This window comes from Lathamus discolor, chromosome 2 (genome assembly GCF_037157495.1).
Source record: "Lathamus discolor isolate bLatDis1 chromosome 2, bLatDis1.hap1, whole genome shotgun sequence".
NCBI classification, from domain to species: domain Eukaryota; kingdom Metazoa; phylum Chordata; class Aves; order Psittaciformes; family Psittacidae; genus Lathamus; species Lathamus discolor.
Window position 1 is genome coordinate 122,344,556 of NC_088885.1, and position 13,458 is coordinate 122,358,013.

At 39.9% G+C, this 13,458-nt stretch overlaps 1 protein-coding gene across 7 annotated transcripts in view; it reads left to right on the forward strand.

Annotated features, from left to right (window-relative positions):
• CHD7 (chromodomain helicase DNA binding protein 7) overlaps positions 1 to 13,458 on the forward strand; it is a 131,784-nt gene that overhangs the window by 66,159 nt on the left and 52,167 nt on the right. For all 7 annotated transcript variants that reach the window (XM_065668337.1, XM_065668338.1, XM_065668336.1 and 4 more), the window contains one exon: positions 6,761 to 7,182. In XM_065668337.1, the coding sequence (XP_065524409.1) occupies positions 6,761 to 7,182 (422 nt within the window). The remainder of the gene's footprint in view (positions 1 to 6,760; positions 7,183 to 13,458) is intronic.

The following is a 13,458-nucleotide window of genomic DNA, read 5'->3' on the forward strand; positions in this document are numbered from 1 at the left end:
AGCATTGGTGCTTATTGCACTGACTGATACTCCACAGGCTTAGTAATATCTCTCACTTTTATGTGAGCATGACACAGTGTTGCTACATATGATTACTGTAAAATACAATGGGATGTTTGCTTTTTGGATAGCCACATTAGTATCATTCATATTTTGTAATCTGTGTTACTCCACAGAGCACCTGACCAGAAAATAGATAATTCTAATACTGGTACTGTAGCTGTGCCAAGACTTAATTAAAGAACTCTATATTTTGTATAGCATGTTTCTACTCTTCCACATACAGTAATTGGGTGATATTTTCAGCTCCACCGAATCCACGATGATCAGACTCCTGCATTACTGGCTGAGGGCATTAAGATTGGTTTTAATCACTTCCATTGCACTGTTAGGATGCTGCTGGCATCAGAATTACAGCAGTTTTGATTCAGAGCTTTTCTGAAAACTTTGGATCAGAAAGTCTTAACTTTTTAGTAGTTGCACCTGATTTTTAAAGCAGATGCAGATTTTTATTAGCAGACACAGAGCAGGAAGATTTCGGATAGTCTTAGAATATTCTGTTCTATACTAAGACTTGTGTAAGAAATAAAATTATATTGCAGCAGCACTTCATTAAAACATGAACTTTTTTCATGCAAACTGATTTTTTAATTGTGAAGTTGTGCTTTGTTTTCCATACATTTTAATCTGTATTTTGTAGAAGTATGGCAAAAGAAAAGTAACCAGATTCCTGTTGGGTCTGTTTGCAAAACAGACTTCTTTCATTTTCATCTGGTGTGATACCATTCCGTTTATTGCAGAGAAGATTGCTGACAACACGTGTTTTATAAATGCAGGTTCTCATTTTTGAACTACAATGTTTTTAGAGGAGTTTCTGAAATACTGAGATACCAGTTGTCACATTGCCCAAAATATTTTTAAATTAGTAACTATTTTCATAAAGTAAAGACATATACCATCTTTAAGACAGCAGTTCTACAGAAGAGGGAAGGAATCATCATTCACAATAAAGGAGAAGAAATGATTGGTAAAACAGACTTCAGAAAGAATTATGTGTGTGAGCAATTTTGAGGGTGTTTCTGGACTTCAGTTACTACAGGAAAAAATACTGTACAGCTGTACTGTTGTTGTATGTAGGTGCTCATATTTGGTTGCCGTTCCGGAGGTGGTGCTGGTTCCTGTTTACTCTGGAGCTTTTACTTGGTATGTGAGCTTTGCAGATGGGCAATGTCTGAGAAGATTTATGTTATTCTAGAAAAGCCGCAGCTTGCTTCACACAGAGGGAGCACCGGGACAGGCCTAATGCTGAAAGTGTTGATGAGACAAGTTGAGAATTGCAGGGACAAAGCAATGTATGGAGACATGATGTGGAAACTTACCAAATTATTTGTTTGGAGGATAGTCAAGATGAGTAGTTTGTTCAGAATAATCCAGAGGGATGATGAATCCTCTAATTAACCTTTGAAAGGAAGAATCATGGAGGCATTTCTACCTGTGATGGCTTCTAACACCTTGTGGGCTGTGCTGTTGGGAAGGATACAAACTCAAAACCTGCGATTTCTGTGGCAGTAGGTAGAGCTGCTTCCAGAAACCATGCTGTAGTCTGTCTTTGTTTTAAAAGAACTTTGTTTGCAGGTCGCAGTTTTAGCTTTTCCAAGTGAAGGTAATACTGTAACAGGACTGCAGTTGCTGCAAATGAGAATATTCAGTAATGATTTACCTAATGTGTATAAATATCTTGGAGAGGTCTGTATTTTGGAGCCAGTGGGAACTGACCGAGCACTGGCTCTACTGTTACACAACTTGTTTCAAGAAAATTTAAATAAAGTGTGGTTACAGTAGATCTTTTTTTTTAAATATGAAAAAGGCCAGGGGGTCTGGAAGGGCAAATGAAAATAATCCTGGTAAAAGGGAGCTTTTTTGTTTGTTTGGTGCTGATGTTTAAATTTCATGAAGTTAGCGAGTCATGTTGCATACTTTGCTGCTCTTCCTTCGTTCTACTTAAAGCTCAATATTGGCTCAAGTTGCTGCTCTGCTAGGGAAGCAATACTCAGCTACTTTTAGTGCTTAAGTACAGTTGATTGTGGTTCAATCCTTGTTGAAGCAACAGAAAGATTCTCCTCCTTAACCTCCCTCCCTGCCACTAACCCTGGCTGGATTAATCCTCCATGCTGTCCATCTTGCCACTTCATGTAACAGGCCTGGTTTGAGATATCTTTCTGTGCTTCGGGCTGCAAGGAATGATCTTGGCTCTAAACATGGAAGCAGCTGTGAAACGCAGGCAGCCTCACTTCTAATTTTTCAAATCTTGGTGATAGCATGTTTGGAAGTTTGAGTTTGAATTACAGGAAGGTGAGATTTTTACACTCCATAAACAGTTTCTCAAATAATGTTTTCATTTGTTGGCTTTTACTGATAATGCAAAAGCATATTTTCCTCCTGGGTAACCTGTTGAGCTGCAAATTATTTTAACTCCTCAGAGTTCCAGAAGAATCTCTGTTTTGCTGTAATAAGCTGCGATCTTTAGGAGTGTCTTGCATTGTGATATTGCATGTTAATAGCATTGATTAACTGTCAAGCAGTGGGAATTGATGAGCAAATGCCCATTGTAAAATGAAATGGTATCAGTGAAGACTGTACCATGCAGCTGGTTAGGGAGGTGACGAGCCCCAGTAGTCGCTGGTAGGAGTATTAATGTGAGCTCCAGGTTTTTTCGCATGATTAAAACAGGCCATCTGTTCTTTGTTAAATGTTTACAAAAACAGCTTTTCTCTAAAAGATTTAAAGAGATGTGGGTCTAGTAAACACACCAATATTTTTGAGCACCTTCTTCACCTTATTTCAGATAATACCAAAAATAATTCTGCTGCAATTTCAAATAGGATGAATACCTATTTTTGTTTAATCTTCACTGTTTCCTTTTCCCTGGAAGATTGAATTCTGTACCAACATACTAAATTATAGCTTTGTTATTATGAAAAGCAGCAGGAGAAGTGATTTCTGTGAAGTATGCAGATAAATGTTTCACTCTTTTGGTCAAAATCTGTAATATAGTTTTTTTTTTTTAATTTCATAAATGGAAAATGGGATCTTCCATTAGAAATTGTGACCCTGTAACTAGAGTTAATCCTTTGTCGATGTAAAGAAGTAGAACTATTTGCAATAATTCCCTGTGGTAGGCTTAATCTAATATTTGCTAGTGAAAGCCCATTCTTCCTTTTCTCCCTTCTTAAGAAGTACAGACAACTGGTTTGGGGTAAGAAAATGCATCTTTCAAGCTGCTTTCGATCTCCTCTTTTCACTAGGTTTGTGCTGCTCCTACACAGCTTCACACTAGGGAGCAATGTGGGGTTGTCAGTTAGGGATAAACTGTTTTAGCATATTGCAAAAGTGTAGGCACAGACTTCCTAGAAAAATAAAGTTAATCAGACCCATTTCTTCGAAAGACTGCTACAATTTAAAAGATCACATATAAGTGAAGTACAGAATGTGCCAAACTGTAATGGGAATGGCATGTGGCAAAAGTATTTTCAAGTAGAAGGAAATATAACTAGAGCCTAACTGCGGCACAGTTGGCTTTTGTAGCTTAATGTTTCAGGGACTGTGAATGCTATGAAACAAAAATACAGTATTTTAATATGTATGCTTGGTAATGCACATAACTTGGTACTGTAGGTAAAGGTAAGTTTTGTTTGAATACTTGGTTCATGCATAAGGTTTAAGTCTAATACATAGTCTGAGTTGTTTCAGAGCACGAGAAGGAATCTTTCGACTAAGCTTTTTGAGGTAGTAAGAATCTGAATTTTCATAGGATGACGTCTTCCAGAGGCTGGGTACTACAATGTGACAATGATTGCTGCCATTCTCAGTGCTTTAGCTTCTGTCCACACATTAAAACTACAAATGTCAAATCATGAAGGGCTGACATTGCTGTTGTGGAGACTTGGAAAGCTGTCTGCATTATGACTTGTCCTGGAAGTTGTTGAGATTTTTAAACCAACCGACCGACCAAAACCCCCCACAAGTGTTAGAAAGGAAACAAGGTTTTATTTTTTTTTTCAATTGGATTAAAAAGGTAATGAGATATAGTGCAGCATGTATAAAACTTCATAGTGATTTCAGTGGCACGGTTTGTATCACTAATTGAAGGTGCAACCTTGAAAATTTTATAGAATTAAATTTACATGGCATTACTGGATTTGTGGGTTTCAGTGTTTGCTGGCTCGGCTGTTTCACATGTGTAAGAGGAATTAAAATAAACTACCAGTTATAATTTGTTACAAAAAGTTTTTAGATAGTTGTAAAAGTTTCCTTAATATGGCAAACAAACAAATACTGTCATGCCAAACACAAGGTACTTGTTCAGTACAAATTTTACAAATCATAAAAAGAAAAACTTAGTTTTCTTACGGTGTGCACAGCAAGTGAAGAGCTTTTAAAGAGAGTATTGGGGTGGACAGCGCAGTGAAGGCATTGATGAAACTTGCACTCAGGGTCTCTGAAAAATGTGGGATGCATGAGATGTGAAATAGCAGAAAATACAGAAATACACTGACTATCTGAAATGTAGGTTAGAAGTACTGCTCTGAAAATCTGTGGATAAGAAGTACTTCCAGGTGACCTCTGTAATATTTCCTGTCTTCTCCTACCTAAAATTGTTAGTATAAGTACGTAATCGTACAAGGTACAGAGAAGACAGCTTTGTTCTGTGTCACAGAAAAAATCTGAGGAGACAACCAGAATTCAAAACCAAGGAGAAGATTTTAAAATACTTCTATGTAATGCATAAACTCATTGGTGCCACTGACTTCCTGGGATTGGTGTTTTCTGTACTGATACCCACAGTCTTTGTGAACTTCCCAGAGTGAAGACGTGTTATGGTGACTAGAGATTTCTAGCAGAGGTTTTGGTTCATACTTAAGGATGCTTAACATGAGATTGCCTTGAGTTGGAGCTGATTGATATGGTGCTAACGCAATGGGTGCATCAGGTTTGCATTAGAGCTGAATTTCCACTACAGCTAAGACCTGTTACACTAAAAAATACCTTAATAAACAGGTGGAGGACAGAAACATGCAGAAGTCACCCTGGAAGTTCTTGGTTAAGCCAGGTAGACCTGTCCTGGAGTCTCTTCCATGAACCGTAATTTCTAGTTTGTACCATTCCAGCTTCTCCCAAAGAGCAATAAAGAGTGTCTTTTTCTTGAAAACCTTGCTTCTTCAGTTGTTTGTGTAGCTTCTGAGTACATGAGTTTATTCAGGCAGAGTGGGGGGTTTGCTGCTGTGAAGAAATGCAGAAAATAGGACTGCACTGGTTCAGTTTGTTTATGTTCAGAAAGCGGTATTAACACATTTAGAAAAATACACATGCATTCACTTTCTCATGTAATGATATTAAGAATTTTATTTCCTAAATCTTAAGTGCACTGCTTTTTTAGATCTAGGTGGCTAAATTGTATGTCTCCGTATGCCCATCAGTTCCCCTTAGGTTTGTAGTCACTCATTTGCATGCCTGCCACTCCAAAGTAAGTGCAGTTTGAATAAAAAGCAGAGAAAAGGAGACGTGAATAGCAGTACCTAAGTGTGTGTAATGCTATTCCTAGAAGTAAAATTCTCATTTGCTCTAAATCTAATTCTAAATTTCTTCCCTCCAGTTCAATGGATCAAACACCTTGAACAGCTAGACTTCATGACCATGGCTAATGCAGAACTCTTCTACCTAGAATCATCCCAACTTAATTTTTAGGGAAGAAAAAAGGAAAAGAAACAGAGAGAGAGGGTGTGGGTGATGGTTTGACCATATCTGTGGTTGTAAGAAAGGCAGCAGTACAGTGTCATGCTATTACTTTTCTTCTTGAAAAGCACTGTCATGTTGCATTTATAGCCACAGGCAGGCAGAGAGGAGAAGCAGGTTAGAGCTTCAATATGCTTCAGAGTCATGGTAGAGCTTGGACCTTTTTTCATTGCAGATTCATGGATATTTGTGCAGAGTAGCACCATTAAGAAGAAAAAAGTTGCAAATATAATCAATATGTTTAGACCAGGCACTTGACATTTGTGTAATTGTACCTAGGTTTTCATGTACTTTGTAAGTCTGGTGTAATCTTGATACACTGTAGAAACTTCAAAATAGACTATTTTTTCAGGTTCACAAACACTTAAGGTAATTCTCTGTCCAATATGTAGCAGGAACAAACCTGTTTCAATCACAAGTAGGGAGCTGTGGATCCTTTCACATAAAATGTTGCATTCTATTACATTTTAAAGTGGCTTAATTCTTCACGTGCTGATTCAAAATACCTCCTGTCACAGCTGTACCAATACAGATTGCCTTAATTTTTTATAAATGCAGCCTGTGAATATACTGTATTTTCCTTTGCCTGTCTAGAAACAAACTTCCAATGCAACTGAATAATTTGTAACAAGTTATTAATTCTGCTATTTTGAGATATCTGAAATAACAGTTGCTTTCCTTTTGCATTTGAATGCTGAAGACTCTAAATATTTCCTATGGTTCCACTTTACACACAAACTTTATAATGATTTTACTCTTTCTATATCAAGAATTTCTGGTCATTCTGCATGTTTTAACTGCAGAAAGCTTTGGGGTTTACTATTTTACTGTACAATGTTTCAAACATGCTACTGGGTTAAACTTCTGCTTAGTATTTTCTCCGTCTGTAACCCCTTGCTCCAAAAGAGTAAAGCTGTAGAAATCGAAGTTGAAAATCTCCAATTCTATTTCTGTTTGTCTCTCCCAGCATTCTCCATCGGAACCCTTTTTAGAGAAACCAGTGCCAGATATGACTCAGGTTAGTGGACCGAATACCCAGCTTGTGAAAAGCGATGATTATCTGCCAGCAATTGAGCCGCAGCCACAGCAAAAGAAAAAGAAAAAGAAAAACAATCACATTGCTGCAGAAGGTCCCAGTAAAGGTTTTGGTAAGGAAGACTTCCCTGGGGGACTTGACAGCCAGAATCTAAGCAGAAACTCAGTGGATTGCTCCCAAGAAGAGAAGAAGAAAAAGAAAAAGCCCAAGACAAAAAAAGAACCGAAGGATCCTAAAGAACCCAAGGAAAAGAAGGAACCCAAGACGCCCAAAGTCCCTAGGACCCCAAAAGAGCCAAAGGAAAAGAAAGCAAAAAATACCACGCCAAAACCCAAGACCAGCAAAAAGACAAGGTAAGTCAGGAAACGTCTACATGTGATCAGAAAAAAACAGTGTTTGTGGGATTTCTAGAGCATCTGTGCTAAATAGTGTGGGTGGAGAGGAAATCTTGTTTTGTCGTTTGCCTTCTACCATCTACAACATCATGTTTTTGAGGAGCTTGGGCACATTTCTCTTGTTTGGCTTTCCTGTTTATGGCTTCGCAGTTATTTTAAACAAGCTGGAAAGGCAGAAGGTTAATTTTTCTCCCAAGGCATAACATTTTCTGGATGTGTTAGATTTCTAAACTAACTCTCTGCTAATGCTTATCTGTCCTTGTGGGTGGTTTGTGTACTAAGAAATTAAATTGCTTCAACATTAATGTATGTTTGACCAAATCCAGAGATGAAGGCTTAGAGTAGACAGGTTTGATGATATTTTTCTCTCTAAAGTAGTAAGGTACTTCACATTGTTACAAGTTGTACAACCCTTACAGACACTATTTTATACTGACACAAGCCATGAGCTATAAGCTCTGCTGTTCAAAAGGCATTTTTATATGAATATTGACGTATCCTTACCGCAGGAATTACATTCATTTTGCTGTTTTATGTAAAGACAATTTTCCTAGCAGAAACTCATTGTGGATAAACCAGATGCTTCAACTCTGTTTCTTACCTGTTCTCACTCAGCGTGTCCCTCTATCAGGATAAGCTTAAAATGCTACAGAGCAGCACGAGAAAGAACAAACTGCTGTTACATGAGTAAATACGTCATAGATAATAACACAGATTCTTTCCTTACCCCTCAACTCCCTAAACACCATGATTATAAACGCTTACTTAAAAGAAATCTGAGAGGAAAAAGACATTAAAGCTCAATTTTTTTTTTCTTTTTTCATTTGTACCTAGAATTTCTTACAACTGTTCTGAATTTGTTCCAAACATCTGAATCTGTTTTTCAAGATGTGGCTAGCATTATAAAATATAACTTCCAGATGGAAGCACAGCCAGACTTGGTTAATCCAAATCACTTTGCAAAATCCATTTGTATTAGGGTTTAAAAATTGTGGTTAATGAATCAGCTTTGCATATATGCTACAAGACTTACTCTTGGGTAGGTCTGATAACAGCTATATGGCTAAATGAGGTATGGACAGTAAGATGTTACTTGTTCTGTAGCAAGAAAGAGAAGTTTCCATACTAGCAGAGACGATGTTTCCTGAAGAACTTATAAACACTGCCTAGTAAAATCAAATGTTGTCCCAAACAGATTATACTAACTGGTCAGTAAATTATAGTTTACCTGTTGCAGAAGCTGCTTTGGCTGTGTTCCAGGCCGGTCTGAGAATGGGGTTTACATATAAGGCAATTCACATCTTAGAAAAACTGAAATTATGTATCTCTCAGTATGTGTTTTGAAACCCAAATACGGTATCAACCAAAATAACCTTTTTGTTCCATTTCCCTATACTCAAAGATTTAGAGGCTGACCAGGCCATATTGTCATGGTATTGAGCATCTCCCAACAATTTTTGCCGCTAAGAAGTAAAAAAACTTTTACTGCAGGACTTCTCAGTTAGTGCGGTTTTACAAGCTCTTTATGATGAAGCTCAATAAGCAACAGTTAGAAGGAGCCTGCTCAAAAACATGCATGGGTTCCTCTGGCTGTGCTGGACATCAGCCTTCAGAGCTTGTCTGTCCCATCCACTCAATCCTAATATCTTTTTGTGCATCTCCCTAAATCTTGGGGTGTGCCATGCAGATTAAGGGAGGATTGTTTCCCTTGAAGGAAGAAATCACTGCTTTCTTAGTTGTATTTGTACGAGAGTCTTTATTCTCTTTCCCCTGCAATGACTCTTGTTCCTGGGTGGTTAAATGAGTATTCTAGTAAGTACTAAGTCCTGTTGTTTCACCTGTGAGAGAAACATGTTTGGAACAGCATTAGGAGCATTTGCTATTCCTTATGCTTAACTCAGGGGTGTGGAGAAAGTCCTAGTTTTTCCATAATGGCTTTGTGTCTCTGTTACCAAATGCTCTCCTGAAATCAAAATCGTTCTCATTTTGTGGTCTTGTCAGCTTCAGTATCAAACTTCTTTGAAGAACTGTGAGACTCTGTTGGGATGCTGTGCTGCCAAGGAATGTTAAATCAGTGAAAGAACTTTGCTTACTTTGGCAGCATCACAGACAGGGGAACCTGTCCACTGGCAGATCCCTGAATCAAGTTTTCAAATAAATCAGCAGCCCAAACATTTAATCATCTGAGCCACAGTATTTCAGCAGCACTAACTCTGGAAAGGAAATATCACAGTAACTGAGATGAGTGAGATTAATGCAAGGTAATACAGATTATGGATGATTATGTGGAACTAAAATATTTTTATCAAGTTAGTGTCTGGCATATATTTACTACTACTGGTTCTGTTGCTCAATATTTTGCTTTTAAGCATTGAAAGCAGTAGTGTGATTTTTAGATTTCTGTATGCTGTACAAAACTAACAGCTTTCATTCCTGAATAAGATTGTTTTTTAATAGTTTTAATAGAAGTGTTTTGCATTCATGTAAACTTCAGGTAATTAAAGTCAGACATAGGAGATGTACTTACTGAAGGGCAACAGTTTTTAGGACAGAGCACAAGAAGTCCTTGATAGTTAATTTTGACACATGCTGTATTAGAGTATAGACACAGATAAAAAAGTCTGGTATTTAAGTATCTTAACCATTTTAATATCACTCATAATTTAACCCTGCTGTTTCAGTTCCAGTTTTGAGTAACAGTTCAATCCTTTTCTTAAACAACAACAAAAGAACAGAAAGTGTCTCCTTCTCATGTCGTCTCTCTTCAGTGTAAGTTGTGACAAAATGATCAGCCTGGCTCTCTGAAATGCACCTTCACAGGAGGGACAACAGTCAGATTGGAAGAAACTACTTAATTTCATGCTTGTTTCAATTGCATGTCCCATGGCATCTTAACAAGAAAGAAAATATCCAAATGGGCTGCTAGTATGTTATACTGCATACTAGGTGATTTTGAAAGAAACATCACACTTTAATACTGTGCTGTTACACTTGTAGTGGGTGTTAGCCCAATCCTGCCAATACGGAAAGGCAAATACAGGGGTGGTTGGAAAAAAACATTTGCAAAATAAATCTATTATGGACCAAACTAGTCAAGTTTGAAAGCAAAATATAGGTACACCTAGTATCACAAGTGAGGGTTTTTCGTTAAGTTGTGTGGCTGCTATTATGTGTGCTGTTAATGTTCTGGAGCCGCTTCAGGCACATACAAGGCAGGCAGGTTTTTCCAAAAGTAGATGGACAGGGAAAGGCAAGTAGTCCTACTGAATTGCAAAGTCATGGCTCAGATGTCTGTTCCTCCTGTGCCTGTCCCTGGAGGAGATAAGGACCACCTGTTTGAGAAGATCATGCTGCAGCACAGCTGATACCTCTCCCACTGCTTCCTATGAAACCCTAGAGAGTGGCCACTGATAACGATGGGAGAAGCAGTGAGAGTCAAATGGCAGCTCTTTGCAGGAGCTTGTCCCTCCTCCCATCTCCTCAAAGCAGTGTGCTGCGCTTTGCAGGGCTGTCCTTATCTGCTTCCTCACCTCCCTGTGGCAGGGGGAAAACTCTTCGTCCTTCCCACACATGCAGCAAGCAGCCTGGGATGCAGGGTAGGGCGAGTGTGTTGCTGCTAACGAGAGGAGTGCTAAGCATGAGCATAATTACCTCTTTCAGAAGGAGGTGGAGACTGACTTTTTTGGCGCACAGATTTGCTGTTTGTTGTATCGGAAAGGGGATGGCTCATGGCCACGGAAGCGGGAAGAGGCTGTGTGCAGGGGAGCAGTGCGGGCAGCAGGACGCAGCACCCTGGGGAGCTGGAGGACAGGAAGAGAGGTCCCGAGCAGTGGTGGTAGTTTCCACTCCCAAGCTCGGATCATCCTGAGCGGGGCAGGAAGGGGCTGCCTGTGGGAGAGAACAGGAAATCGAGCGAGATTTCCATGTGTTCGTCCACTGGGGCTGTTCTGTTCACACCTGTCCTCATCTCCCGTTTGAACCGGCCCAGCTGCCAGATATTTACCTTTGCCTTTGCTGCAGGCAGGTCTTGCGGGCTTTGCTGTTACTGAAGCATACTTCTGAGTAATGTGGCTGAGATTTTGGGCTGGAAAAACCCTTATTGTCCTGTTGTTTTTCCTATTTCTGTGACATATAAAAACTAGTTAAAAAGAAAAAAGGTTTTGATTACACTAGGAGCTTTATAAAAATAATTGTTTTCCTCAGTTAAAGTAGTACAGAAAGCCTCAAATCTCTAACTTAATTTTGAGAGAGTGGGATTTAATTTCCACAGTGGATGTGTCTTTTTTTTTTTTTTCTAAGCCAGGTTCAAATATGCATTTGTCACAGGACAGTATTGCCAAATGGTAAAATAGGGATCAATGGCCTGACTTATTTTATATGTTTAAATTACAGAAAAAATCATCATCCAAATTGTGATAGCTGTCATAAATTACACTAATAAACAGATCTGCCAAGTTACCCAGATCAGATGAAGTAGTTGCCCAATGTAAACATACAAGCTAATTACTTCCCCTCTTAATCCTATGAAGCATGCCATGCTTTTGGGGGTATTTTTGAATCATATGGTTTGGCCCTGTAAGTTCCTGGAGCTTGACCTAGCTCTGTAGGTGGCTGCTTGACTAACTGACACAACACGCGTCGAAGTTTGGATGCTTGTCCTCAAACTGTAATTCAAGCTTTCTTGGCCTACTTGCAGTTTTGCTCTTCAGCCTGTTCTCCTTGTTCACTCATCTGACCTTCTGTGGGTTGTCTTCTTACTGATCCCCGTTGGTCAGTGTGCTGTGCAGTCCTCGGGGATAAGAGGATGGAACCAAAAAGTGGTATTGGACAGCCAGATTGTAAGACATTTGATCTGAAATGTCTGTGTTTGTATCACCTGAATAGAAGGACTAGTTTTAACTGACAGATTTAAAGTATTTTAGTGAGTTTTGTGTGGCAAATACTGCTTTAGTTTCTCCCAGGTTTCTAGTTCTTGGTTTGGGACTGGATGCTACCTTGTGTCTAGTGAGACTTAGCTAAATTTTGCATTCATGCGTATGTAAAAACAAATACAAGAGGTGGTTGCCTAAATGTGTGTTTTACAGCTTGCTGTCCTCATTGCCAGATTTGGAAAGTACTGTCAGATGTGCATCCAGAGCTAAGTGTTGACACACAGACTAATGGTAATGGCAATGTATCTAAGGACAGGTTTTTATCTGCCTGTGCTTATATGTGGAAAAGTCATTCTGGTCCATTCCAGAATGGCTCAAGTATGAGCTGCTAGGAAGTGGAAAGGCTGAGTCAAAAGTGGGTACATTTAATTGTCAGGAACAAATCACACTGGCTCTGTGGGAAGATAGGACAGCAGTTGCTGATGCTGTAGCCAGCCAGGTGAAGCTGCTGGGTGTGTGATGCACTGGGAATCAGTGTGTCGCCTTGCTCAAGGGGACAGTGCTGTTCCTGTATGGTTTATTTGTACTTCACCTTCCTTTCTTTCCTTGAAAAGAAACTGTAGCTACTCATTTAAAAAGAGCAATTCTTCTGCTGAATTTAAAATCTGAAATTCTCAGTGGAGCTGCACACAGGCTTTGTTCTCCCCAAGTTGGTGGCTCTCTCATGTGCCTGTTTTTAACTGGCCTAGAAAAGGGGGAGATTAGAAACTGCGGCTGAATTGCTTCGTCCGTGTCTCCGTTGTTACTGAGAGCGACTCCGTATGTTGAGGCTGGGGTCGGGGGGAGCATATATAGGTCATGAAACATTCGTTGTGGCAGGGCCTCCAAGCTAAGAGCAGGGAAGGGTCTGAGAGAGGCTAGAAAGAGACCTTTGTCGGGGTGGGCCTGCGGGCAGTGCTGGAGTCACTGGGAGGGTCTTTGTCTCGGCCTCCGCGGCTGGGGAGTACCATGGCCGGCGGTGGGTCGGTGGGCTCGGGGCAGGCAGGCTGGCCCTTGTTAGCGCTTCCCGGCCTTTCAGCACGCTAGTACTTTATCAAACCTCGGCCGCGCTATTCTTCCCGACTTTAAGCCTGTTATTCATAGGCGGCGGTGCACCCGGGGCATGGCAGTAACGACTGCTGAACTTAATTGCGTGCCTCAAAGATTTACCGGGGTCAGGGGCGAGGGGAGCGCCGGCCTGTCAGCTCGCTTTACCTGGTGGTGGCCCCCCGGCTGCCCGGGCAGGCTAACCTTCGATCTAAACACATTCGGGAACCACGTAAAGTTGGTTCTGGAAGGGGGGTGGGTTTTTTGGAAGCGGTTT